This window comes from Ascaphus truei, chromosome 23 (genome assembly GCF_040206685.1).
Source record: "Ascaphus truei isolate aAscTru1 chromosome 23, aAscTru1.hap1, whole genome shotgun sequence".
NCBI classification, from domain to species: domain Eukaryota; kingdom Metazoa; phylum Chordata; class Amphibia; order Anura; family Ascaphidae; genus Ascaphus; species Ascaphus truei.
In genome coordinates, this window is record NC_134505.1 from 3,858,039 (window position 1) to 3,884,605 (window position 26,567).

At 53.6% G+C, this 26,567-nt stretch overlaps 2 protein-coding genes across 4 annotated transcripts; both read left to right on the plus strand.

The window, feature by feature from the left end:
• Positions 1–1,546: 1,546 nt before the first annotated feature.
• Positions 1,547–8,132, plus strand: LOC142473121 (keratin, type I cytoskeletal 12-like). 2 transcript variants are annotated; one of them, XM_075580281.1, is made up of 8 exons: positions 1,547–2,217; positions 3,255–3,337; positions 3,848–4,004; positions 4,130–4,291; positions 4,381–4,506; positions 5,113–5,327; positions 6,054–6,124; positions 7,672–8,132. In XM_075580281.1, coding segments are annotated over exons 1-8 (1,446 nt in total). In that variant the 5' UTR covers positions 1,547–1,587; the 3' UTR covers positions 7,674–8,132. The 2 variants fall into 2 exon arrangements, with proteins under 2 accessions (XP_075436396.1, XP_075436395.1); XM_075580280.1 differs by having other exon boundaries at positions 1,548–2,217; positions 6,054–6,115.
• Positions 8,133–16,211: 8,079 nt separating this feature from the next.
• On the plus strand, positions 16,212–25,858 carry LOC142473124 (keratin, type I cytoskeletal 12-like). Of its 2 annotated transcripts, none has more exons than XM_075580286.1 (8): positions 16,212–16,989; positions 18,027–18,109; positions 18,620–18,776; positions 18,902–19,063; positions 19,151–19,276; positions 20,030–20,244; positions 20,864–20,934; positions 25,398–25,858. In XM_075580286.1, coding segments are annotated over exons 1-8 (1,446 nt in total). In that variant the 5' UTR covers positions 16,212–16,359; the 3' UTR covers positions 25,400–25,858. The 2 variants fall into 2 exon arrangements, with proteins under 2 accessions (XP_075436401.1, XP_075436400.1); XM_075580285.1 differs by having other exon boundaries at positions 20,864–20,925.
• Positions 25,859–26,567: the final 709 nt, after the last annotated feature.

Genomic DNA, 26,567 nt, shown 5'->3' on the forward strand with positions numbered 1-26,567 from the left:
CCAGCTTTGGGTATTTTGCGTCAAGCAGTGTTCGTCCATACCGGAATGGGACAGGAGGCCGTGGCGCCCTGTAGCTTTGGGCGAGTCACTTTACAGGCCGTGGTAACCAAAATAGAAATAATGGATTTTCAGGGTTAGGCCCTGTATTGTTCTACTTAGTACAGCTCAACACTTGCTGGTAGTGTGAAGACACAAATATATCACGGATGAGGATGGAATAGCTTCAGAACCAGCAGTAGTAGAGGCAGCAATCGCAATAATGGGTTCCTCAGCTTGAGGATCAAGCCTCAATACTTAGCAGGTCCCAGATTCCCAAGATGGGGAGCGGTGGAAGTCTTAGCCGGAGTACGACCCTTCAACCCACATGTGTTCCCGCGGTTCTCTCTGCCTCACGGGACACGGCGCCGTCTTTACAAAGCAGCACAACGCCATGGCACGCCCCCCCCTCACTCGCTCAGCTTAGCGGACGTGGCCCGATTAACTTGAATGGATGTCGTCCGGCAACGCAAAGGTGTCCTGTGGCGTAGTCAGGCTTAGTCAACGTGGGCTGCGATCTCCTGTCTGATCCGGCACGGCTCACTTGCCGGCTGTCCCTTCCCTGAATGTGTTAGGCTTACCTCCCGCGTGTATCTCCTGCTGGTCCACCGGCGAACTGCTCACACAGTTGTGAGCAGGGCCAAAGATACAGGAACACAGATGATACACATGCAGCCCTGTTATAAACCACTCTCCCTGCGCCCATTGGAAGGAAACGGGTGCCAGTTCTGACACCCCTAAACCATAGAGCAATGACGGGCAAGTAAGGTTAATAAAAGGGCCACGGGGGGGACGAGACCCCTTAAACATATTAATTGCTGGAGGGCTGACGCCTCTAGAAGACATTAGATCAGGGGGTCTCAAACTTTGTCCTCTAGGGCCACCAGAACAGCTGTGTACTATTGTCTGTCACCCTTGTTCTCCGGCACCCAAAATGCCCAGCCCATCGGAAAATAAAGAAGTAGGGTTTGCCACCATTAATTATATAGAATTATATTATAATTATAATGATATATTAGGGCATATGTATCAAGGCAAAAAAATGGGCAATTTTGGGGGTAATATTCATCTTCATACAGGCAGCATGTAATATACAGACTGGGGGTTACATGGTAGGAAAATATAATGCAACCCAATGATAAGCGCACCCGACTTGAAAATGAGACACGAGGAGAATGGGAAACCCTGCATCGAAGAGCTTAGGGTGGGGAGAGGTTTCCACACACAACTCGTGTGAACTCCCTGCTGCAGAGGAACGACTCTCTCCACTCCACCCATCAACCATCTTAACATAACAAACACCCCGAGGGCAGCAACGCCAGCGGACAAGGTGATGCAAGTTGATTAATAATGGAAATTGATCCAGGTATAGGCAGTTGGAAATAAATTGGCAAGCAATTCTGCTGATCGGAGAAGAAACAAAAATGTAAATGTAGATGGGGCACACCCTTTGGGTTCAACATATAAAGGATCCAAGCTGTCGCCCTACCATACTTTCCACTCGAGCTGCTTTCTCTACACCTGGAAAGCGTGTCCTCTTGCTTCGACAACATGTCTTACCGCTCTGTCCAACAGTCGTCCCATTCCTCCCAGAAAGTTAGCGTAGGGTCGTCAGGCGGGGGCTATGGCGGGGGTGGCTATGGTGAGTGTGGTTTAGGGGGCGGTGGAGGTGGCTACGGCGGTGGTGATGGTGGCTACGGCAGTGGTGGAGGTGGCTACGGCAGTGGTGGAGGTGGCTACAGTGGTGGTGGTGGAGGAGGCTGTTATGGAGGTGGTGGAGTTGTCTATGGTGGTGGGGGCAGTAGTGGTGGTGGTGGCTACGGCGGTGGACACGGCGGTGGACACGGAGGTGGACATGGCGGTGGACACGGCGGTGGACACGGCGGTGGACACGGCGGTGGACACGGCGGTGGCGGTGGTGGTGGTGGTGGAGGTGGCTATGGCGGTGGCTATGGCGGTGGCGATAGCATCTTCTCCGGCAACGAGAAGCAAACCATGCAGAATCTCAACGACCGCTTGGCCAGCTACCTGGACAAGGTCCATGCACTGGAAGCAGCTAATGCCGAGCTGGAACGCAAGATTAAGGAATGGTACGACAAGCAACGCCCGGGGGGATCCACCGGGGAACCGGGCAAGGACTACAGCAAATACTATAAAATAATTGAAGATCTGAAACCTAAGGTAAACCCAGAAAACTGTCTCAGCGTGTAGAAATATTGTGACTCTCTCCTTTGTTTCATTTAATACTGGTGGTCTTATCTAAGTAATAATGTTGTCCTGTGTTTTATGATCGTTGTGTCTGAAGATATGTCATAATGCAAATGTGAGGTCCTAGCCGTACACCGTCCTCTTGGTAATGTAACAGGATCATACATGCTAGTCTGTACCTCATTCAACCTCTTCCCACACTCATCCCCGAGGAAGGGGGTGGACCTCTCTACTATACGTCCACCTGGTGGTATTCTCTGGTATCTCCGAATTTCACTGCGTTTACCAAAACATGTTGGCAGGTTCAAACGTATTTTATTCATTTATTTGTTGTATTTACAAAAAATGTGTTACCGAGAAGTAATACATTGAGCGTTACCTCTCGTTTCCAAGTATGTCCTGGGCACAGAGTTATAACAAATGCATGGTTACATTAAAAGAACAAGAGATTATACAGTGAATTCAGAGATAGAGTTGCAAAATTGGGTACAAGGGATAAAGGGTTTATGAGTTTCAGATTGAAATAGAGCAGCTTTAACATCACCGAACGGCAGCAAACGGCTCACACCCTTTGGCTGCCCTTCGGCTGCGCCAAAGGCTGTCCGCCTATACTTGTTAATAATGAACTACTGTACCGGGAAACTAGATGATGTTGTAACAACCGAAACGCCAAAGGTGTATATCTACATGACAAATCGAGGTCTACATGTCGTTTTCGTTTGTCTTTCATTTAAGCCTGAATGCAGGCAAGTCGTAATGCATTCATCTTCATACTAGCTACTTCAAAAACCGGAGGCACGGCTGACACTGAATTGTATGTGGCTTCCCCATCCCACCAGCCTTGTGGGGTATCCCTCTATTTCAGTATCCATACCTCTTGCAGAAAGTTGTACTCTGTTGTCACTTTTATCACCTAAGAAGCTAGTTGAAGGGATATCATAGGATGACCTTCAGATGTCCTTGAACTTGCACAATTCTCATACCACTATATATCTCTCTCTCTTTTGCAGATCATCAAGGCAACCACCGAGAATGCCAGCATCGTCTTGCAGATTGACAACGCCAGACTGGCTGCTGATGACTTCAAGATGAAGTGAGTTGAATTTTAGATCAGTGAAGTATCTGGTATGATGTATATCAGGGGGGGGCTCAAGAACCTCCAACAGGTCAAGTTTCAAGGATACCCCAGCTTCAGCACAGGTGGCTCTATCAGTGGCTCAGTCTTTGACTGACTCCTCCAACCCCTCACAGTGCTACAGCAGAGTTATCCTTAAAACTTGACCTGTTGGAGGTCTTGAGGGCGGGAGTTGAGCTGTATATTATGAATATCTTCCAGAGGACGATGGTAAGAAGTCATGCTCATAATCATCATAGTCCATAGATACAAACGTCAGACGTTTAAGAATCTCTCTCAAGGAAATGGTCAACAACAACTCGACATTCAGTTTATCCCTTGGCATGCAACCATCATTTATCATTATACTGCTTTGCTTGCCATCATGACCTTCCACTAAAGGCCATCGCCTGGTGTCACCCTGGCGAGCCGTACAACACTTATCATGGAACATGTAGGAAGCAACAACCATATCTTTCTTTTTGTCAGGTACGAGAATGAGCTGGCCCTCCGCCACAGCGTGGAGGCCGACATCAACGGCCTGCGTAGGGTCCTGGATGAGCTGACCCTTTGCAGGTCTGACCTGGAATCCCAGGTTGAGAGTCTGACCGAGGAACTGAATGCTCTCAAGAAGAACCATGAGGAGGTACAGATCCGTCCCGCAGGAACTTCAACTCTATGCCGCAGCTTTAGTTGGAGACATTAATGAATGGGCTAGATGCATTCATATTCAAAGGTCCATTGTAACCCGTTATGCATTCCACTATTTAGGAAGGTAAAGGCACCACAGAAACGACAGTGGGCGAGGTCAGCGTGAAAATGAATGCTGCTCCAGGCATCGATCTGACCAAGCTGCTGAACGACATGAGAGCCCAGTATGAGGCCCTGGCCGAAAAAAATCGCAAGGATGCCCAAGACCAGTACGACAAATTGGTAAGAAACCTTTGCTCATGGAATCCCCCCCCCCCCCACCCCAAATCGCTGGGAATCCCATGCTAATCACTCTTCCCTTCCCCTGGCAGAGCGCCGGCTTGCAGAAAGAAATATCCCAAGGGGTGCAGGCGACGACATCGAGCAAGAGCGAGGTCTCGGAACTTAGAAGAACCCTCCAATCCTTGGAGATTGAACTTCAGTCTCAACTTGCCATGGTATGGAGCAAAACAAAAGTGTGACTAGTTGTAGCATGGGTTGTCTGGTGCTGACTGGTGTGAAGTTCTGGTATCGTTTTCACTGGGAATATGTGGATCTGCATATATCAAGGTTCCTAGGTATTTACAATTCATCTGATGCGCTATTAGAGAGGGTTGGGGTTCCTTACAATGCATCTGATCTCAGACGCGCTATTAGAGAGGGTTGGGGTTAATTACAATGCATCTGATCTCAGACGCGCTATTAGAGAGGGTCGGGGTTCCTCACAATGCATCTGATCTCAGACGCGATATTAGAGAGGGTTGGGGTTCCTTACAATGCATCTGATCTCAGACGCGCTATTAGAGAGGGTCGGGGTTCCTTACAATGCATCTGATCTCAGACGCGCTATTAGAGAGGGTCGGGGTTCCTTACAATGCATCTGATCTCAGGCGCGCTATTAGAGAGGTGTTCAACACCCCAAAAAGGTATATACTGTAGCAGGCAGAAATAATTGCCAGATTAGATGAGATAAATATGTCCCCTGCCCTGTCACAGGAGGAGATTACTTCGAATGGATTAAAGACGAATCCTTAACAGTATTTTTATTTTCTTGCCGTCGGCAGAAAAAATCTCTGGAGGAGACCTTGGCAGAGACCGAGGGGCGCTACTGCGTCCAGATATCCCAAATACAGGTCAGCATTTCCCACGCCGAGGCGCAGCTGACCCAGATCAGGTCCGACCTCGAGTGCCAGACCGCCGAGTACGAGCAGCTCCTGGACATCAAGACCCGCTTGGAGATGGAGATTGAGACCTACCGCAAGCTGCTGGATGGCGTAGGGTAAGAACGAGGGAACGCCGATGACACCGTCTGGCCTCCGGGGACTCTTCCTCGCCGGCGCAATTTCACACGAGGCTTATGAAGTTAGCGCTGTGGCACTTTTAACCCAGGGTACGGCATGCCCTAGGAGGGATAGCATGGGATGGGTCAGGGGTGTTGGGCCAACTGTGGTACTCAAGTACCCCCGACAAGTCAGGTTTTCGGGATATACCTGCTTCGGCACAGGTGGCTCAATCAGTCCCAGCTTCAGCAGAGGTGGCCCAATTAGCCCCTGCTTCAGCACGGGTGGCTCAATCAGCCCCTGCTTCAGCACAGGTGGCTCAATCAGTCCCTGCTTCAGCAGAGGTGGCTCAAGCTGCCCCTGCTTCAGCGCAGGTGGCTCAATCAGTCCCTGCTTCAGCGCAGGTGGCTCAGTCGAAGACAAGTCAGGTTTTTGGGATATACCAGCTTCGGCACAGGTGGCTCAATCAGTCCCTGCTTCAGCGCAGGTGGCTCAATCAGTCCCAGCTTCGGCACAGGTGGCTCAATCAGTCCCTGCTTCAGCGCAGGTGGCTCAATCAGTCCCTGCTTCAGCGCAGGTGGCTCAATCAGTCCCTGCTTCAGCGCAGGTGGCTCAATCGCTGGCTCAGTCGAAGACTGTGGCCCTTTAGGGCAGGAGTTGGCCCGCTCCTTGTTGAAGGGTGTTACTGTTCTGTTAATCGGTGCCTGTTTCTTCTCCCACCCCAGTGGCCAGACCCCAGGACAAACCCCCGGGACAACCAGAGGTGGAACCTCAGATTCCAGCAAAGGTAAAAGATGTATGTATACCTTCACTTATATAGCACTCACAGTGTACACCGTGCTGTGCAAAGACAATACAGCACAGGGGGGGGGGGGATTATAAAACAACAAGACACCAACACAACATAGATTGTAAGCTCTGCGGGGAAGGGAAGAGCTCCTATAGTCCCGGGCTGTAGATCATCGGGGCGAGCGTCCGCCCTGACTTCCTGCGCGCGCCTTTCTTCTGCGTTTCTTGACGAGTAGCGTATTTAAAATAAATAACAAAGTCGGACACTAGCGAGACCGGCTGCGCGTATTACGCAGAGCGCTACGGGTGCGCGGCACGCTGCATGGGGGGGTGGGACTTCCGCGGGGGGGGGTCGGTTGGCAGGAGTGCTGGACCAGTAGAGGAACCAGCGCGGTGCCTGTTTTAGGCACACAAAATGTAGGAGGTTTTCCTGCGCCCCCCTACCAGTCCCCCCCCAAACAACTCACTGCCGCCACGTTGTTGTAGGAGTGTTAAACTAATGACAACATCCACCGGCGGTCAGTCCTTGTGACTCCGAGCCTGATCGTACATTGTACACGTCAGCACCCGTCAGCCCGAGGCACCCCTGGGTGTTACAGCGCCCCATGGCGGCGCAGCACCCCAGGTTAAGAAGCACCGGTCTGTGCGTTACTTCCGACGCTGGAATGTGTCTCTTGCCTCAGTAGAAGTCCTTGTCTGGCTGCTTCAAAGTGACAATTGTAGGGATGTTAGTCCCAAAGAAAATCCCAAATCAACAGGTTCGCTGACAACTTAGACCCAAGTTATTCGCCTTTTACCCGTAGCGAATTATTGCCAAGTAAAAGAAACGTTTAAGCCGTGATCACAATTCCTCTCCTGCCCCCTACTGGACACGAAGGGGTAGTGGACATTTGAGGTCTAACCCGCAGACAAAAGAAGAAAAAAAACAAGTCTTATAACTGAATCATTTAATACGTTTCTTAATTAGGTGACACGTTCACAGGTCTGCAACCCCGCCCTTCCCCATTATCTCTTAGTATACCGCGCAGCCATTCTGGGTAACGGCGTGCAAACGAGCACGCATCGTGTCACTCTGTGCTTCTTCTTCATTGTAACACGGGGTCCCCTATAAACTTCTGCCTGCCGCATTACACAGGGGTTCGGGTACATCGATGACTAGCCGGGAGACTTCACACGCCCGCTGTAACCCGCTCCCTGCTATCATCGCCCGCTGTAACCCGCTCCCTGCTATCATCGCCCGCTGTAACCCTCTCCCTGCTATCATCGCCCGCTGTAACCCGCTCCCTGCTATCATCGCCCTCTGTAACCCTCTCCCTGCTATCATCGCCCGCTGTAACCCTCTCCCTGCTATCATCGCCCGCTGTAACCCGCTCCCTGCTATCATCGCCCGCTGTAACCCGCTCCCTGCTATCATCGCCCGCTGTAACCCGCTCCCTGCTATCATCGCCCGCTGTAACCCGCTCCCTGCTATCATCGCCCGCTGTAACCCGCTCCCTGCTATCGTTGATCGAACTCGAGATTAATTTTTTAATTGTATTTTTTTTTTCTAATTAGGATCGGTGAGAACTATCAAAGTGAAAAAATTCATTGAAGAGGTGGTCGATGGGAAGGTCGTGTCCAGCAAAGTGGTGGAAGTGGAAGAGAAGGTCTAACTGGGGACGGGACGGCCATCTTTTCATGAAAAAAAAAACACTATTACTGCAAACTGGAAACCTGCAGGATTGATATAGAAATCCTTTTTTTTTGTTTATTTCCCTTTCTTTCACGGGACTGCACTAGTTTGGGATGTGACCACTTGACGGATTACAGAAAGAAGGTTAATTTAGAGCCACACTGGTTAAACCTATAGCTGCACGGTAGTCTTTAAGGGATCCGGTACGTGTATATGGTTGGAAGGTACATATACCGGTATCCATACCACCAGTGGTTGTGCTTGCTCTGTTCAATGTTAATCGCCCCATGTATTTCTCTCTCTTTGCATGATTTATCCAAATAAACTCTTTTCTGAAGCAAGACTCACTTGGTCTACTGGTTTTGTTCAAAGTGACCGTCTGCCATTTTCTCCGCGTCGATGACCGGTCTCTATCAAACGTTGGTCGTATGTGCATGATAGCGAGGACATACACCACTGCTAATAACCCCACACAGGCACCACAATCACATTCTGCTAAACGGTAGCCAACATCCAAAAGACATCTAAGAAGGCCTTCCCCGTGTACCAAATAGTACCACTCAAAATGATGTTAGAACCATGAATACATGCACATAACTCTGCTGATGAATGACCACCCTTTGTAGAGATTGTGATGGGGAAGTCTACTCACTTCCAGAATTTGGTGAGACCTTAGAGCAGGGGTCGACCACAAGACATACCTCAAGGGCCGTATGTGCGGTCCTGGCATCCTCAAGAGGGCCACACGTTGCCGACATAGATATATATATATATGGGGCACAGGGCAGAAGGGACATTGCAGCGGTTGGAAGGAGCTTCTGCCGCCCAGCCAGCTTCTTAATGCCATTGATATGGTCCCACTCATCTCCTTTCCGTTAGATGTTAGTGAGGAGCACGGCCATTGGCATGGTCCATCTGCTATCCCTTCACCTCGGGGCTCTCTGATACGAGAACACACGAGTCTCCCCAAAGAGCGTCTCCCCAAAGAGCTTCATCCCACCATGCTTCCCCCCTCACTGCTCCCGTCCACTAAGACAGTGTGGACAGGGCTAATTTAATCAAGAAAGGATAGGCACAGATTAAAAAACCTGGAGCTGGTCACCTCACCATCCCCCCGCACCCCCGTCCCCCCGCCCCCGGTTACCTAGATCAGTAAGGTTAATTCAGTACCATCAATGTCCAGAAGGAGGCTCAGCGAGTAAAGGACACTGACTCGACAAAACGATGATACTGAGTGTTCTGGACCAAGCACAGCCTGAGAGATGAGTAGGGGCAGGTTAACTCAATCCCATATATCAAGCGAGGGAAACTTCTCACTGGCTGAAGTGTTTATTTGGGGCAACAACATACAAATAAAAAGGGGGGGAAGTACCGAGGGAATACTGGGACATGAGAGCAATGGAGGAGGAAGGGGAGCGATGGAGGGGAAGGGGCAGAGATGGAGGGGAAGGGGAGCGATGGAGGGGAGGGGGAGCGATGGAGGGGAGGGGAAGAGATGGAGGGGAAGGGGAGCGATGAGGGAAGTGGGATAAATGCAGGATATAGGAATAGGTAAAAATCCGTAACTTTCCCAGGATAGAAGAGATGACAGCTCAGGATGGCTGCTGTTACTAAGAGACAGCATGCTGGTCTGGGCTGCTGGGAAATTAACTGGGACATTACCCCCCCTAGGAAGGGCAGGGGGCGCCGTCCAGCCTGGTAAAAAGGGATCGAAACATTGTTGCAACAGCGAGGCTGAGGGGCGCAGGCAGGGAACACACACTCCTGTTCCAGGGCAGTGAGTGTGAAGCAGGGGAGCCTGGTTCAATTCCCAGTGTCGGCTCCTTGTGACCTTGGGCAAGTCACTTTATCGCCCTGTGCCTCAGGCACCAAAAAACCATAGATTGTGTCTGTACTAACGAATGCGCAGCGCCCTGGATAAGGACGCACTATAAATGGTCTTATAAATAAATACATTATATGCAGACCCAACAGTCAAAATACATCCCGTTAGCAGTGCCAGAAGGAAAACAATTCAGGGTATCACAATGAGATAGGGTACATCATCCCTAACTGTGGGGTTACACCCCATCCTGGCCCTGCAGAAGCCTTATTTCAGGGTCTGGGTGTATGGCCTAACTAACGTATCGTTACGTTGTCTGCGTTTACTTTAACTTTACACCTAAGCTGCGTGTAGTTACCACGAACGACTGCAACGCTGTTTCCCGGTCGGAAACATAACTTAGAGCGGCAGACCAAGCAATATCCTACATAATCTTGGCAGGAGACATAACTTCACCTGCCACCGATGTGTTCGATGACTCAAAGCGAGGATTTTGGAAGAGCACATTGTCAATAATCATTTTAATAAGCCGTGTGATCGTAGCTCATGCGTGTGGTCATGAGCGGAGGGACAGTGACATCCAGTGTCTGGTTTCCAACACACTAGAAATATATGTTATGTTCCATAAGTGGTGCAGATATATTTGTTGAGATATATGTCATTTGCTTACCACTGTAAAGATTCTCCCCTCAGGTTCTGCCATAGTATATTCATTTAACCCACTACTCGAGGTACTCGACGTCTGGACCTTATTGCGAAACGTTGCAGGCTATGTCCTGAGCGTCGGGTCAAAGTAACCTCTTGATACTGGGGAGGTGCAGCTGTAGCAAGACCGAAGGATTAACGTGGGGGGGGGGGGTCCCGTTCAGAACCCCTCGCAACTCCATCGCGGCAGACGCTTTCCCTAGCGCCGCAGACTCTGTCCCGGGCGGCGTGGACATTCGCTTGCAGACTGGATGGTGGACCTCTTAGGCCCAGATCCTCAGGGCTTTGTTAAGTCGGAGCTCTTTCCACCTCGTTACCTAAAGCAGGTACGGACGTTATGTTCCCCAACTTAACGCGGTATCTCCCAAGATAATGACGCGCAACAACAATGGCCGGGCTACCTCTCAACAGCCTAAGCCCAACGTCACGTTGCTGTAGCCCAACGTTGGGTTATCTTCCAACAACGTGATGTTACGTCATTCTCTACTCCTACCCAGACCCCACAATAGGCCTTCTGCTAGGGGGGAGAGAAATAGAGGAGCGGAGAGGGAAATAATGCCAGGAAAACACACCATTGGGGTACCCCAAGATGCAGTCTCTACGTGATGGCCGACACAGTTAGAGCTGCGCCTGCATGGCTGACATATCTGACGTCGCTGATACCCGACGCGCGTTTCGCTCAACAGAACTTCTTCTTGGGGGTTACACTTGTGTCTGTCATCTCAACCTTTCCCTTCACGTTCACTCTCTACCAGCTTTGGGTATTTTGCGTCAAGCAGTATTCGTCCATACCGGAATGGGACAGGAGGCCGTGGCGCCCTGTAGCTTTGGGCGAGTCACTTTACAGGCCGTGGTAACCAAAATAGAAATAATGGGTTTTCAGGGTTAGGCCCTGTATTGTTCTACTTAGTACAGCTCAACACTTGCTGGTAGTGTGAAGACACAAATATATCACGGATGAGGATGGAATAGCTTCAGAACCAGCAGTAGTAGAGGCAGCCATCGCAATAATGGGTTCCTCAGCTTGAGGATCAAGCCTCAATACTTAGCAGGTCCCAGATTCCCAAGATGGGGAGCGGTGGAAGTCTTAGCCGGAGTACGACCCTTCAACCCACATGTGTTCGCGCGGTTCTCTTAAACCCCTTAAACATTTTAATTGCTGGAGGGCTGGTGCCTCTAGAAGACATTAGATCAGGGGGTCTCAAACTTTGTCCTCTAGGGCCACCAACAGGCCAGGTTTTATGGATATCCCTGCTTCAGCGCAGGTGGCTCAATCAGTGGCTCAGTCTCTGACTCTGAGTCCCTGCGCAGAAGAGCTCACACTCTAACCGGTAGCGTTACTCCCTCTGGAACTGCGGGCCCGAAAACGCTTAAACCCGCAGCTCCGGAGATACGGCTTCCGTCCGTCCGTCCATGCATCCGGAATGGATACCCACCCCCCACTCCTTGCATTTAGCCGCCTTGTGCTGAAGCAGGGATATCCTGAAAACCTCAATCCGAAGAACCAAAAAACAAAAAACAGAAGACCATACATTGCAGCACAGAGATTTTCTTTATGGCTTCTTAATAGATGTCGTCCTAACCAATCACAGCGCAGAGACCTGGCCCGGGAACGGGCGGTTTCTTACACCGCGATGTGCGTGCGCCGACGGATTAAATTGGATGACAAACGCTGACAAACTCTGATTGGCCGCAAGGGGAGACCGTCGCCGAAAAAATAAAATAACAGTGACTACCAGATTTTTTGTCGCGCCGACGCGTGCACTGTAAACGTGTGACATTGCCACCTCCCTCACCGCTTAGTTTCCCCCCCCCAGTACCTAAAAGCCCCCCCGATCCGGAGGAGAGAATAACCAGGGTCGAAAATGTCTCCCTCCCCCCCTGCCGCCGTATCTCCGCATCGGTCCCCCATCAGCCTCCGGCGCCGGGCCAGCCGGTGCCAGAAATCCGCGAGTCTCGCTGTATCCGTAGATACCACGCTTTGGCTCATTCATTGCTACGGTTCACGGCGCAGAGGACGCCGGTTCCGCAGAACAGCTGCGTACTACTGTCTGTCGGCCTTGTTCTCCGGCACCCAAAACGCCCGGCCCATCGGAAAATAAAGAAGTAGGGTTTGCCACCATTAATCTTATACTATATTAGTGAAAGCACTGTATGTTTGCCTGCCTGGATGTCCAGTGTCCCTAGCGGCAATCTCATTGGTCCCTTGGCCCGCCCGCCCCCGCACACCTCTCATTGGCCTGAGGCGGAGTGACGGGCCAAAGGACACACAGGGACACACACACAGGGACACACACACAGGGACACACACACAGGGACACACACAGGGACACACACACAGGGACACACACACAGGGACACACACACAGGGACACACACACAGGGACACACACAGGGACACACACACACACACACACAGGGACACACACACAGGGACACACACACACACACACACACACACACACACACACACACACGGACACAGGGACACAGGGACACACACACACACACGGACACAGGGACACACACACAGTGACAGACACACACACAATGACAGACACACACACAGTGACACACACACACACACACACACTCTGTTACATACATTAGCGGGGCTCACAGTGTTAGCAGCACCCGCGCGCACCTCCTCCTCTCCCCGTGTCTCCCGCGCTTTCACCCCGACCCCCCCCTCCCCCGGCGCCGCTACAGTCAGCGGGACACACACACTATTATTACCCCTTCAGCGCCCCCCCCCACCCAGTGTCAGCGGCCGTGCGAGACCCCCCCTCTATATCTCCCACCTCTCCCCCCCCCCCACACATATACATGCCCTCCCCCTCCCCGGCGCTACAACTCACCCCTCCCCGGCGGGGGAACAGCCAGTGGCCAGGCAGGCTACCTCGCGGCGCCGAGTGCCCTAGATGGCGGCGCCCGGGACACAGCGGGGGAGCGGCCACAACACGCTGCCTCCCGCCTCAGATCCACGTGGGACCTGCCGGATGGGTGAGTGAGCGGCCTTCACCTCCCCTCCACCCGCCCTCCCCTCCAGTGTCAGTGTCTCCCCGATACCCCCCCCCCCCCTGGCGCCACTACAGTCAGCGGGGGAGCGAGCGCCCGGGACACAGCGGGAGAGCGGCCACAACACGCTGCCTCCCGCCTCAGATCCACGTGGGACCTGCCGGACGGGTGAGTGAGCGGCCTTCACCTCCCCTCACCCCCCATCACCTCCCCTCACCGCCTTTCACCTCCCCTCACTCCACTTCTCCCTTCCACCCCCCTTCACCTCCCCATTTACCTCCCCCCACTCCACCCCCCCTTCACCTCCCCTCCACCCCCCCCCCTTCACCTCCCCTCCACCCCCCCCTTCACCTCCCCTCCACCCCCCCCCTTCACCTCCCTTCCACCCCCCCCTTCACCTCCCTTCCACCCCCCCCCCTTCACCTCCCTTCCACTCCCCCCCTTCACCTCCCCTCCACCCCCCCTTCCCACCGCCTCCCTCCCCTTCCCACCGCCTCCCCCCCCCTTCCCACCGCCTAAACCCCCTTCCCACCGCCTAAACCCCCTTCCCACCGCCTCCCCCCCCCTTTCCACCACCTAAACCCCCTTCCCACCGCCTCCCCCCCTTCCCACCGCCTCCCCCCCCTTCCCATCGCCTCCCCCCCCTTCCCACCGCCCCCCCCCTTCCCACCGCCTCCCCCCCTTCCCACCGCCTCCCCCCTAACCCCCCTTCCCACCGCCTCCCCCCCCTCCCACCGCCTCCCCCCCTTCCCACCGCCTCCCCCCTCTTCACACCGCCTCCCCCCCTTCCCACCGCCTCCCACCCCCGCTCGCCCCCCCTTCCCACCGCCTCCCTCCCCCCTTCCCACCAACTCCCCCCCCTTCCCACCGCCTCCCACCCCCCTTCGCACCGCCTCCCACCCCCCGCCATCCCACCGCCTCCCACCCCCCGCCTTCCCACCTCCTCCCACCCCCCGCCTTCCCACCGCCTCCCACCCCCCGCCTTCCCTCCGCCTCCCCCTTCCCACCTCCTCCCCCTTCCCACCACCTCACCCCTCCCCCCCTTCCCACCACCTCCCCCCCTTTCCACCACCTCCCCCCCTTCCCACAACCTCCCCCCCTTCCCACCACCTCCCCCCCTTCCGACCACCTCCACCCTCCCCCCCTTCCCACCACCTCCCCCCTCCTCCTCCCGCTTCCCACCACCTTCCCCCTCCTCCCCCTTCCCACCACATCCCCCCTTCTCTCCCTTTCCACCACCTTCCCCCTCCTCCTCCTTCCCACCACCTCCCCCCTTCCCACCACCTCCCCCCTTCCCACCACCTCCCCCCTTCTCCCCATTTCAACCACCTCCCCCCTCCTCCCCATTCCCACCACTTCTCCCCTTCCCCCCCCCGCTCCCCTTCCCCCCCCGCTCCCCTTCCCCCCCCCCGCTCCCCTTCCCCCCCTCCGCTCCCCTTCACCCCCCCTCCGCTCCCCTTTCCACCCCCCCTCCGCTCCTCTTCCCCCCCCCCTCCACCTCTTTTTCCCCTTTCCCCTCCCACCCCCTCCCACACTTCCACCCCCTCCTCTAACCCTTCCCCCCCCTCCTCTAACCCTTCCCCCCTCCTCTAACCCTTCCCCCCCTCCTCTAACCCTTCCCCCCCCTCCTCTAACCCTTCCCCCCCCTCCTCTAACCCTTCCCCCCTCCTCCACCCCTTGCCCCCCTCCTCCACCCCTTGACCCCCTCCTCCACCCCTTGCCCCCCTCCTCCACCCCCTCCTCCCCTTCCCGCCGCCCTTCGCCTTCATGCCCGCCTTACCGCCTCCCCACCCCCGCCTCTGCCTTTCACCCGCCCTTACTCCGGCCGCCTCTGCCTTTCACCCACCGCCTCACAGCCGCTGCACGCACTCAACAGACACCCGCCACACTCGACACATACCTGCCGCCACACACACCTGCTGCCTCCCGCCCCTACGCACCGACATCACTGACCCACCGCCTCACACCCTAGCAGGACCCCCACTCACAGACAGCACTCACAACCCACGCGCCAGCCGCCGCCTCACACCCTTGCAGGACCCCCACTCACAGACAGCACTCACAACCCACGCGCCACCCGCCGCCTCACACCCTAGCAGGACCCCCACTCACAGACAGCACTCACAACCCACGCACCACCCGCCGCCTCACACCCTAGCAGGACCCCCACTCGCACACAGCACTCACAACCCACGCGCCACCCGCCGCCTCACACCCTAGCAGGACACACGCCTCACATTTTTACATCAAATATGGCACCAAAATATACATTGTACTGTGATGTGGTTACAATAAACCATTTTTATACAACATCGTATTACATTTTCTTCCATCTTTCTTTTCAATATTATTATCCAACCTTTACAACAAACAGTCACCTATTGTTCCACGATTTATAAATAATACTACCTATTACGCATTTACATCCCGGGCAACGCCGGGTCTCTCAGCTAGTCATATATAATTATAATATAATTATAATGCTATATTAGGGCATATCTATCAAGGCAAAAAAATTGGGCAATTTTGGGGGTAATATTCATCTTCATACAGGCAGCATGTAATATACAGACTGGGGGTTACATGGTAGGAAAATATAATGCAACCCAATGATAAGCGCACCCGACTTGAAAATGAGACACGAGGAGAAGGGGAATCCCTGTATCGAAGAGCTTAGGGTGGGGAGAGGTTTCCACACACAACTCGTGTGAACTCCCTTCTGCAGAGGAACGACTCTCTCCACTCCACCCATCAACCATCTTAACATAACAAACACCCCGAGGGCAGCAACGCCAGCGGACAAGGTGATGCAAGCTGATTAATAATGGAAATTGATCCAGGTATAGGCAGTTGGAAATAAATTGGCAAGCAATTCTGCTGATCGGAGAAGAAACAAAAATGTAAATGTAGATGGGGCACACCCTTTGGGTTCAACGTATAAAGGATCCAAGCTGTCGCCCTACCACACTTTCCACTCGAGCTGCTTTCTCTACACCTGGAAAGGGTGTCCTCTTGCTTCGACAACATGTCTTACCGCTCTGTCCAACAGTCGTCCCATTCCTCCCAGAAAGTTAGCGTAGGGTCGTCAGGCGGGGGCTATGGCGGTGGTGGCTATGGTGAGTGTGGTTTAGGGGGCGGTGGAGGTGGCTACGGCGGTGGTGATGGTGGCTACGGCAGTGGTGGAGGTGGCTACGGCAGTGGTGGAGGTGGCTACAGTGGTGGTGGTGGAGGAGGCTGTTATGGAGGTGGTGGAGTTGTCTATGGTGGTGGGGGCAGTAGTGGTGGTGGTGGCTACGGCGGTGGACACGGCGGTGGACACGGAGGTGGACATGGCGGTGGACACGGCGGTGGACACGGCGGTGGACACGGCGGTGGACACGGCGGTGGCGGTGGTGGTGGTGGTGGAGGTGGCTATGGCGGTGGCTATGGCGGTGGCGATAGCATCTTCTCCGGCAACGAGAAGCAAACCATGCAGAATCTCAACGACCGCTTGGCCAGCTACCTGGACAAGGTCCATGCACTGGAAGCAGCTAATGCCGAGCTGGAACGCAAGATTAAGGAATGGTACGACAAGCAACGCCCGGGGGGATCCACCGGGGAACCAGGCAAGGACTACAGCAAATACTATAAAATAATTGAAGATCTGAAACCTAAGGTAAACCCAGAAAACTGTCTCAGCGTGTAGAAATATTGTGACTCTCTCCTTTGTTTCATTTAATACTGGTGGTCTTATCTAAGTAATAATGTTGTCCTGTGTTTTATGATCGTTGTGTCTGAAGATATGTCATAATGCAAATGTGAGGTCCTAGCCGTACACCGTCCTCTTGGTAATGTAACAGGATCATACATGCTAGTCTGTACCTCATTCAACCTCTTCCCACACTCATCCCCGAGGAAGGGGGTGGACCTCTCTACTATACGTCCACCTGGTGGTATTCTCTGGTATCTCCGAATTTCACTGCGTTTACCAAAACATGTTGGCAGGTTCAAACGTATTTTATTCATTTATTTGTTGTATTTACAAAAAATGTGTTACCGAGAAGTAATACATTGAGCGTTACCTCTCGTTTCCAAGTATGTCCTGGGCACAGAGTTATAACAAATGCATGGTTACATTAAAAGAACAAGAGATTATACAGTGAATTCAGAGATCGAGTTGCAAAATTGGGTACAAGGGATAAAGGGTTTATGAGTTTCAGATTGAAATAGAGCAGCTTTAACATCACCGAATGGCAGCAAATGGCTCACACCCTTTGGCTGCCCTTCGGCTGCGCCAAAGGCTGTCCGACTATACTTGTTAATAATGAACTACTGTACCGGGAAACTAGATGATGTTGTAACAACCGAAACGCCAAGGGTGTAGATCTACATGACAAATCGAGGTCTACATGTCGTTTTCGTTTGTCTATCATTTAAGCCTGAATGCAGGCAAGTCGTAATGCATTCGTCTTCATACTATCTACTTCAAAAACCGGAGGCACGGCTGACACTGAATTGTATGTGGCTTCCCCATCCCACCAGCCTTGTGGGGTATCCCTCTATTTCAGTATCCATACCTCTTGCAGAAAGTTGTACTCTGTTGTCACTTTTATCACCTAAGAAGCTAGTTGAAGGGATATCATAGGATGACCTTCAGATGTCCTTGAACTTGCACAATTCTCGTACCACTATATATCTCTCTCTCTTTTGCAGATCATCAAGGCAACCACCGAGAATGCCAGCATCGTCTTGCAGATTGACAACGCCAGACTGGCTGCTGATGACTTCAAGATGAAGTGAGTTGAATTTTAGATCAGTGAAGTATCTGGTATGATGTATATCAGGGGGGGGCTCAAGAACCTCCAACAGGTCAAGTTTCAAGGATACCCCAGCTTCAGCACAGGTGGCTCTATCAGTGGCTCAGTCTTTGACTGACCCCTCCAACCCCTCACAGTGCTACAGCAGAGTTATCCTTAAAATTTGACCTGTTGGAGGTCTTGAGGGCGGGAGTTGAGCTGTATATTATGAATATCTTCCAGAGGACGATGGTAAGAAGTCATGCTCATAGTCATCATAGTCCATAGATACAAATGTCAGACGTTTAAGAATCTCTCTCAAGGAAATTGTCAACAACAACTCAACATTCAGTTTATCCCTTGGCATGCAACCATCATTTATCATTATACTGCTTTGCTTGCCACCATGACCTTCCAATAAAGGCCATCGCCTGGTGTCACCCTGGTGAGCCGTACAACACTTATCATGGAACATGTAGGAAGCAACAACCATATCTTTCTTTTTGTCAGGTACGAGAATGAGCTGGCCCTCCGCCACAGCGTGGAGGCCGACATCAACGGCCTGCGTAGGGTCCTGGATGAGCTGACCCTGAGCAAGTCTGACCTGGAATCCCAGGTTGAGAGTCTGACCGAGGAACTGAATGCTCTCAAGAAGAACCATGAGGAGGTACAGCTTCGTCCCGCAGGAACTTCAACTCTATGCCGTAGCTTTAGTTGGAGACATTAATGAATGGGCTAGATGCATTCATATTCAAAGGTCCATTGTAACCAGTTATGCATTCCACTATTTAGGAAGGTAAAGGCACCACAGAAACGACAGTGGGCGAGGTCAGCGTGAAAATGAATGCTGCTCCAGGCATCGATCTGACCAAGCTGCTGAACGACATGAGAGTCCAGTATGAGGCCCTGGCCGAAAAAAATCGCAAGGATGCCCAAGACCAGTACGACAAATTGGTAAGAAGCCTTTGCTCATGGAATCCCCCCCCACCACCCCAAATCGCTGGGAATCCCGTGCTAATCACTCTTCCCTTCCCCTGGCAGAGCGCCGGCTTGCAGAAAGAAATATCCCAAGGGGTGCAGGCGACGACATCGAGCAAGAGCGAGGTCTCGGAACTTAGAAGAACCCTCCAATCCTTGGAGATTGAACTTCAGTCTCAACTTGCCATGGTATGGAGCAGAACAAAAGTGTGACTAGTTGTAGCATGGGTTGTCTGGTGCTGACTGGTGTGAAGTTCTGGTATCGTTTTCACTGGGAATATGTGGATCTTTATATATCAAGGTTCCTAGGTATTTACAATTCATCTGACGCGCTATTAGAGAGGGTTGGGGTTCCTTACAATGCATCTGATCTCAGACGCGCTATTAGAGAGGGTTGGGGTTCCTTACAATGCATCTGATCTCAGACACGCTATTAGAGAGGGTTGGGGTTCCTTACAATGCATCTGATCTCAGATGCGCTATTAGAGAGGGTCGGGGTTCCTCACAATGCATTTGATCTCATACGCGCTATTAGAGAGGGTTGGGGTTCCTTACAATGCATCCGATCTCAGACGCGCTATTAGAGAGGGTCGGGGTTCCTCACAATGCATCTGATCTCAGACGCGCTATTAGAGAGGGTCGGAGTTCCTCACAATGCATCTGATCTCAGACGCGCTATTAGAGAGGGTTGGGGTTCCTTACAATGCATCTTATCTCAGATGCGCTATTAGAGAGGGTTGGGGTTCCTTACACTGCATCTGATCTCAGGCGTGCTATTAGAGAGGTGTTCAACACCCCAAAAAGGTATATACTGTAGCAGGCAGAAATAATTGCCAGATTAGATGAGATAAATATGTCCCCTGCCCTGTCACAGAAGGAGATTACTTCGAATGGATTAAAGACGAATCCTTAACAGTATTTTTATTTTCTTGCCGTCGGCAGAAAAAATCTCTGGAGGAGACCTTGGCAGAGACCGAGGGGCGCTACTGCGTCCAGATATCCCAAATACAGGTCAGCATTTCCCACGCCGAGGCGCAGCTGACCCAGATCAGGTCCGACCTCGAGTGCCAGACCGCCGAGTACGAGCAGCTCCTGGACATCAAGACCCGCTTGGAGATGGAGATTGAGACCTACCGCAAGCTGCTGGATGGCGTAGGGTAAGAACGAGGGAACGCCGATGACACCGTCTGGCCTCCGGGGACTCTTCCTCGCCGGCGCAATTTCACACGAGGCATAGGAGGGATAGCATGGGATGGGTCAGGGGTGTTGGGCCAACTGTGGTACTCAAGTACCCCCGACAAGTCCGGTTTTCGGGATATACCTGCTTCGGCACAGGAGGCTCAATCAGTAACAGATTCAGCAGAGGTGGCCCAATTAGCCCCTGCTTCAGCACGGGTGGCTCAATCAGCCCCTGCTTCAGCACAGGTGGCTCAATCAGTCCCTGCTTCAGCAGAGGTGGCTCAAGCTGCCCCTGCTTCAGCGCAGGTGGCTCAATCAGTCCCTGCTTCAGCGCAGGTGGCTCAGTCGAAGACAAGTCAGGTTTTCGGGATATACCAGCTTCGGCACAGGTGGCTCAATCAGTCCCTGCTTCAGCGCAGGTGGCTCAATCAGTCCCTGCTTCAGCGCAGGTGGCTCAATCAGTCCCTGCTTCAGCGCAGGTGGCTCAATCGCTGGCTCAGTCGAAGACTGTGGCCCTTTAGGGCAGGAGTTGGCCCGCTCCTTGTTGAAGGGTGTTACTGTTCTGTTAATCGGTGCCTGTTTCTTCTCCCACCCCAGTGGCCAGACCCCAGGACAAACCCCCGGGACAACCAGAGGTGGAACCTCAGATTCCAGCAAAGGTAAAAGATGTATGTATACCTTCACTTATATAGCACTCACAGTGTACACTGTGCTGTGCAAACACAATACAGCACGGGGGGGGGGGGGGATTATAAAACAACAAGACACCAACAAAACATAGATTGTAAGCTCTGCGGAGCAGGGAAGAGCTCCTATAGTCCCGGGCTGTAGATCATCGGGGCGGGCGTCCGCCCTGACTTCCTGCGCGCGCCTTACTTCTGCGTTTCTTGATGAGTAGCGTATTTAAAATAAATAACAAAGGCGGACATTAGCGAGACCGGCTGCGCGTATTACGCAGAGCGCTACGGGTGCGCGGCACGCTGCATGGGGGGGTGGGGCTTCCGCGGGGGGGGGGGGGTCGGTTGGCAGGAGTGCTGGACCAGTAGCGGAACCAGCGCGGTGCCTGTTTCAGGCACACAACATGTAGGAGGTTCTGCTACACCACCCTACCAGTCCCCCCCCCCAAACGTGTCACTGCCGCCACGTTTTTGTAGGAGTGTTAAACTAATAACAACATCCACCGGCGGTCAGTCCTTGTGACTCTGAGCCTGATCGTACATTGTACACGTCAGCACCCGTCAGCCCGAGGCACCCCTGGGTGTTACAGCGCCCCATGGCGGCACAGCACCCCAGGTTAAGAAGCACCGGTCTGTGCGTTACTTCCGACGCTGGAGTGTGTCTCTTGCCTCAGTAGAAGTCCTTGTCTGGCTGCATCAAGTGACAATTGTAGGGATGTTAGTCCCAAAGAAAATCCCAAATCAACAGGTTCGCTGACAACTTAGACACAAGTTATTCGTCTTTTACCCGTAGCGAATTATTGCCAAGTAAAAGAAACGTTTAAGCCGTGATCACAAATCCTCTCCTGCCCCCTACTGGACACGAAGGGGTAGTGGACATTTGTGGTCTAACCCGCAGACAAAAGAAGAAAAAAAACAAGTCTTATAACTGAATCATTTAATAAGTTTCTTAATTAGGTGACACGTTCACAGGTCTGCAACCCCGCCCTTCCCCATTATCTCTTAGTATACCGCGCAGCCATTCTGGGTACCGGCGTGCAAACGAGCACGCAGCTTGTCACTCTATGCTTCTTCTTCATTGTAACACGGGGTCCCCTATAAGCTTCTGCCTGCCGCATTACACAGGGGTTCGGGTACATCGATGACTAGCCGGGAGACTTCACACGCCCGCTGTAACCCGCTCCCTGCTATCATCGCCCGCTGTAACCCGCTCCCTGCTATCATCGCCCGCTGTAACCCGCTCCCTGCTATCATCGCCCGCTGTAACCCGCTCCCTGCTATCATCGCCCGCTGTAACCCGCTCCCTGCTATCATCGCCCGCTGTAACCCGCTCCCTGCTATCATCGCCCGCTGTAACCCGCTCCCTGCTATCATCGCCCGCTGTAACCCGCTCCCTGCTATCATCGCCCGCTGTAACCCGCTCCCTGCTATCATCGCCCGCTGTAACCCGCTCCCTGCTATCATCGCCCGCTGTAACCCGCTCCCTGCTATCATCGCCCGCTGTAACCCGCTCCCTGCTATCATCGCCCGCTGTAACCCGCTCCCTGCTATCATCGCCCGCTGTAACCCGCTCCCTGCTATCATCGCCCGCTGTAACCCGCTCCCTGCTATCATCGCCCGTTGTAACCCGCTCCCTGCTATCATCGCCCGCTGTAACCCGCTCCCTGCTATCATCGCCTGCTGTAACCCGCTCCCTGCTATCATCGCCCGCTGTAACCCGCTCCCTGCTATCATCGCCCTCTGTAACTCGCTCCCTGCTATCATCGCCCTCTGTAACCCGCTCCCTGCTATCATCGCCCGCTGTAACCCTCTCCCTGCTATCATCGCCCGCTGTAACCCTCTCCCTGCTATCATCGCCCGCTGTAACCCGCTCCCTGCTATCATCGCCCGCTGTAACCCGCTCCCTGCTATCATCGCCCGCTGTAACCCGCTCCCTGCTATCATCGCCCGCTGTAACCCGCTCCCTGCTATCATCGCCCGCTGTAACCCGCTCCCTGCTATCATCGCCCGCTGTAACCCGCTCCCTGCTATCATCGCCCTCTGTAACCCGCTCCCTGCTATCATCGCCCGCTGTAACCCGCTCCCTGCTATCATCGCCCGCTGTAACCCGCTCCCTGCTATCATCGCCCGCTGTAACCCGCTCCCTGCTATCATCGCCCGCTGTAACCCGCTCCCTGCTATCATCGCCCGCTGTAACCCGCTCCCTGCTATCATCGCCCGCTGTAACCCGCTCCCTGCTATCATCGCCCGCTGTGACCCGCTCCCTGCTATCATCGCCCGCTGTAACCCGCTCCCTGCTATCATCGCCCGCTGTAACCCGCTCCCTGCTATCATCGCCCGCTGTAACCCGCTCCCTGCTATCATCGCCCGCTGTAACCCGCTCCCTGCTATCATCGCCCGCTGTAACCCGCTCCCTGCTATCATCGCCCGCTGTAACCCGCTCCCTGCTATCATCGCCCTCTGTAACCCGCTCCCTGCTATCATCGCCCGCTGTAACCCGCTCCCTGCTATCATCGCCCGCTGTAACCCGCTCCCTGCTATCATCGCCCTCTGTAACCCGCTCCCTGCTATCATCGCCCTCTGTAACCCGCTCCCTGCTATCATCGCCCTCTGTAACCCGCTCCCTGCTATCATCGCCCGCTGTAACCCGCTCCCTGCTATCATCGCCCGCTGTAACCCGCTCCCTGCTATCATCGCCCGCTGTAACCCTCTCCCTGCTATCATCGCCCGCTGTAACCCGCTCCCTGCTATCATCGCCCGCTGTAACCCGCTCCCTGCTATCATCGCCCGCTGTAACCCCCTCCCTGCTATCATCGCCCGCTGTAACCCGCTCCCTGCTATCATCGCCCGCTGTAACCCGCTCCCTGCTATCATCGCCCGCTGTAACCCGCTCCCTGCTATCATCGCCCGCTGTAACCCTCTCCCTGCTATCATCGCCCGCTGTAACCCGCTCCCTGCTATCATCGCCCGCTGTAACCCGCTCCCTGCTATCATCGCCCGCTGTAACCCGCTCCCTGCTATCATCGCCCGCTGTAACCCGCTCCCTGCTATCATCGCCCGCTGTAACCCGCTCCCTGCTATCATCGCCCTCTGTAACCCGCTCCCTGCTATCATCGCCCGCTGTAACCCGCTCCCTGCTATCATCGACCGCTGTAACCCGCTCCCTGCTATCATCGCCCGCTGTAACCCGCTCCCTGCTATCATCGCCCGCTGTAACCCGCTCCCTGCTATCATCGCCCGCTGTAACCCGCTCCCTGCTATCATCGCCCGCTGTAACCCGCTCCCTGCTATCATCGCCCGCTGTAACTCGCTCCCTGCTATCATCGCCCGCTGTAACCAGCTCCCTGCTATCATCGCCCGCTGTAACCCGCTCCCTGCTATCATCGCCCGCTGTAACCCGCTCCCTGCTATCATCGCCTGCTGTAACCCGCTCCCTGCTATCATCGCCCGCTGTAACCCGCTCCCTGCTATCATCGCCCGCTGTAACCCGCTCCCTGCTATCATCGCCCTCTGTAACCCGCTCCCTGCTATCATCGCCCTCTGTAACCCGCTCCCTGCTATCATCGCCCGCTGTAACCCGCTCCCTGCTATCATCGCCCTCTGTAACCCGCTCCCTGCTATCATCGCCCTCTGTAACCCGCTCCCTGCTATCATCGCCCGCTGTAACCCGCTCCCTGCTATCATCGCCCGCTGTAACCCGCTCCCTGCTATCATCGCCCGCTGTAACCCGCTCCCTGCTATCATCGCCCGCTGTAACCCGCTCCCTGCTATCATCGCCCGCTGTAACCCGCTCCCTGCTATCATCGCCCGCTGTAACCCGCTCCCTGCTATCATCGCCCGCTGTAACCCACTCCCTGCTATCATCGCCCGCTGTAACCCGCTCCCTGCTATCATCGCCTGCTGTAACCCTCTCCCTGCTATCATCGCCCGCTGTAACCCGCTCCCTGCTATCATCGCCCGCTGTAACCCGCTCCCTGCTATCATCGCCCGCTGTAACCCGCTCCCTGCTATCATCGCCCTCTGTAACCCTCTCCCTGCTATCATCGCCCGCTGTAACCCTCTCCCTGCTATCATCGCCCGCTGTAACCCGCTCCCTGCTATCATCGCCCGCTGTAACCCGCTCCCTGCTATCATCGCCCGCTGTAACCCTCTCCCTGCTATCATCGCCCGCTGTAACCCGCTCCCTGCTATCATCGCCCTCTGTAACCCTCTCCCTGCTATCATCGCCCGCTGTAACCCTCTCCCTGCTATCATCGCCCGCTGTAACCCGCTCCCTGCTATCATCGCCCGCTGTAACCCGCTCCCTGCTATCATCGCCCGCTGTAACCCGCTCCCTGCTATCATCGCCCGCTGTAACCCGCTCCCTGCTATCATCGCCCGCTGTAACCCGCTCCCTGCTATCGTTGATCGAACTCGAGATTAATTTTTTAATTGTATTTTTTTTTTCTAATTAGGATCGGTGAGAACTATCAAAGTGAAAAAATTCATTGAAGAGGTGGTCGATGGGAAGGTCGTGTCCAGCAAAGTGGTGGAAGTGGAAGAGAAGGTCTAACTGGGGACGGGACGGCCATCTTTTCATGAAAAAAAAAACACTATTACTGCAAACTGGAAACCTGCAGGATTGATATAGAAATCCTTTTTTTTTGTTTATTTCCCTTTCTTTCACGGGACTGCACTAGTTTGGGATGTGACCACTTGACGGATTACAGAAAGAAGGTTAATTTAGAGCCACACTGGTTAAACCTATAGCTGCACGGTAGTCTTTAAGGGATCCGGTACGTGTATACGGTTGGAAGGTACATATACCGGTATCTATACCACCAGTGGTTGTGCTTGCTCTGTTCAATGTTAATCGCCCCATGTATTTCTCTCTCTTTGCATGATTTATCCAAATAAACTCTTTTCTGAAGCAAGACTCACTTGGTCTACTGGTTTTGTTCAAAGTGACCGCCTGCCATTTTCTCCGCGTCGATGACCGGTCTCTATCAAACGTTGGTCGTATGTGCATGATAGCGAGGACATACACCACTGCTAATAACCCCACACAGGCACCACAATCACATTCTGCTAAACGGTAGCCAACATCCAAAAGACATCTAAGAAGGCCTTCCCCGTGTACCAAATAGTACCACTCAAAATGATGTTATAACCATGAATACATGCACATAACTCTGCTGATGAATGACCACCCTTTGTAGAGATTGTGATGGGGAAGTCTACTCACTTCCAGAGTTTGGTGAGACCTTAGAGCAGGGGTAGACCACAAGACATACCTCAAGGGCCGTATGTGCGGTCCTGGCATCCTCATAAGGGCCACACGTTGCCGACATAGATATATATATATGGGGCACAGGGCAGAAGGGACATTGCAGATGTTGGTAGGAGCTTCTGCCGCCCAGCCAGCTTCTTAATGCCATTGATATGGTCCCACTCATCTCCTTTCCGTTAGATGTTAGTGAGGAGCACGGCCATTGGCATGGTCCATCTGCTATCCCTTCACCTCGGGGCTCTCTGATACGAGAACACACGAGTCTCCCCAAAGAGCGTCTCCCCAAAGAGCATCATCCCACCATGCTTCCCCCCTCACTGCTCCCGTCCACTAAGACAGTGTGGACAGGGCTAAT

What these genes read in the sequence shown, in the direction of transcription:
- LOC142473121 (XM_075580280.1), top strand. Translation starts at nt 1,588, where the DNA reads ATGTCTTACCGCTCTGTCCAACAGTCGTCCCATTCCTCCCAGAAAGTT. An exon ending in AAGCTGCTGGATGGCGTAGG is followed by an intron (nt 5,328 to 6,053) that starts GTAAGAACGAGG and finishes CTCCCACCCCAG; the next exon opens with TGGCCAGACCCCAGGACAAA. An exon ending in AACCTCAGATTCCAGCAAAG is followed by an intron (nt 6,116 to 7,671) that starts GTAAAAGATGTA and finishes TTTTCTAATTAG; the next exon opens with GATCGGTGAGAACTATCAAA.
- LOC142473124 (XM_075580285.1), top strand. Translation starts at nt 16,360, where the DNA reads ATGTCTTACCGCTCTGTCCAACAGTCGTCCCATTCCTCCCAGAAAGTT. An exon ending in TCAAGAAGAACCATGAGGAG is followed by an intron (nt 18,777 to 18,901) that starts GTACAGCTTCGT and finishes TCCACTATTTAG; the next exon opens with GAAGGTAAAGGCACCACAGA. An exon ending in AAGACCAGTACGACAAATTG is followed by an intron (nt 19,064 to 19,150) that starts GTAAGAAGCCTT and finishes TTCCCCTGGCAG; the next exon opens with AGCGCCGGCTTGCAGAAAGA.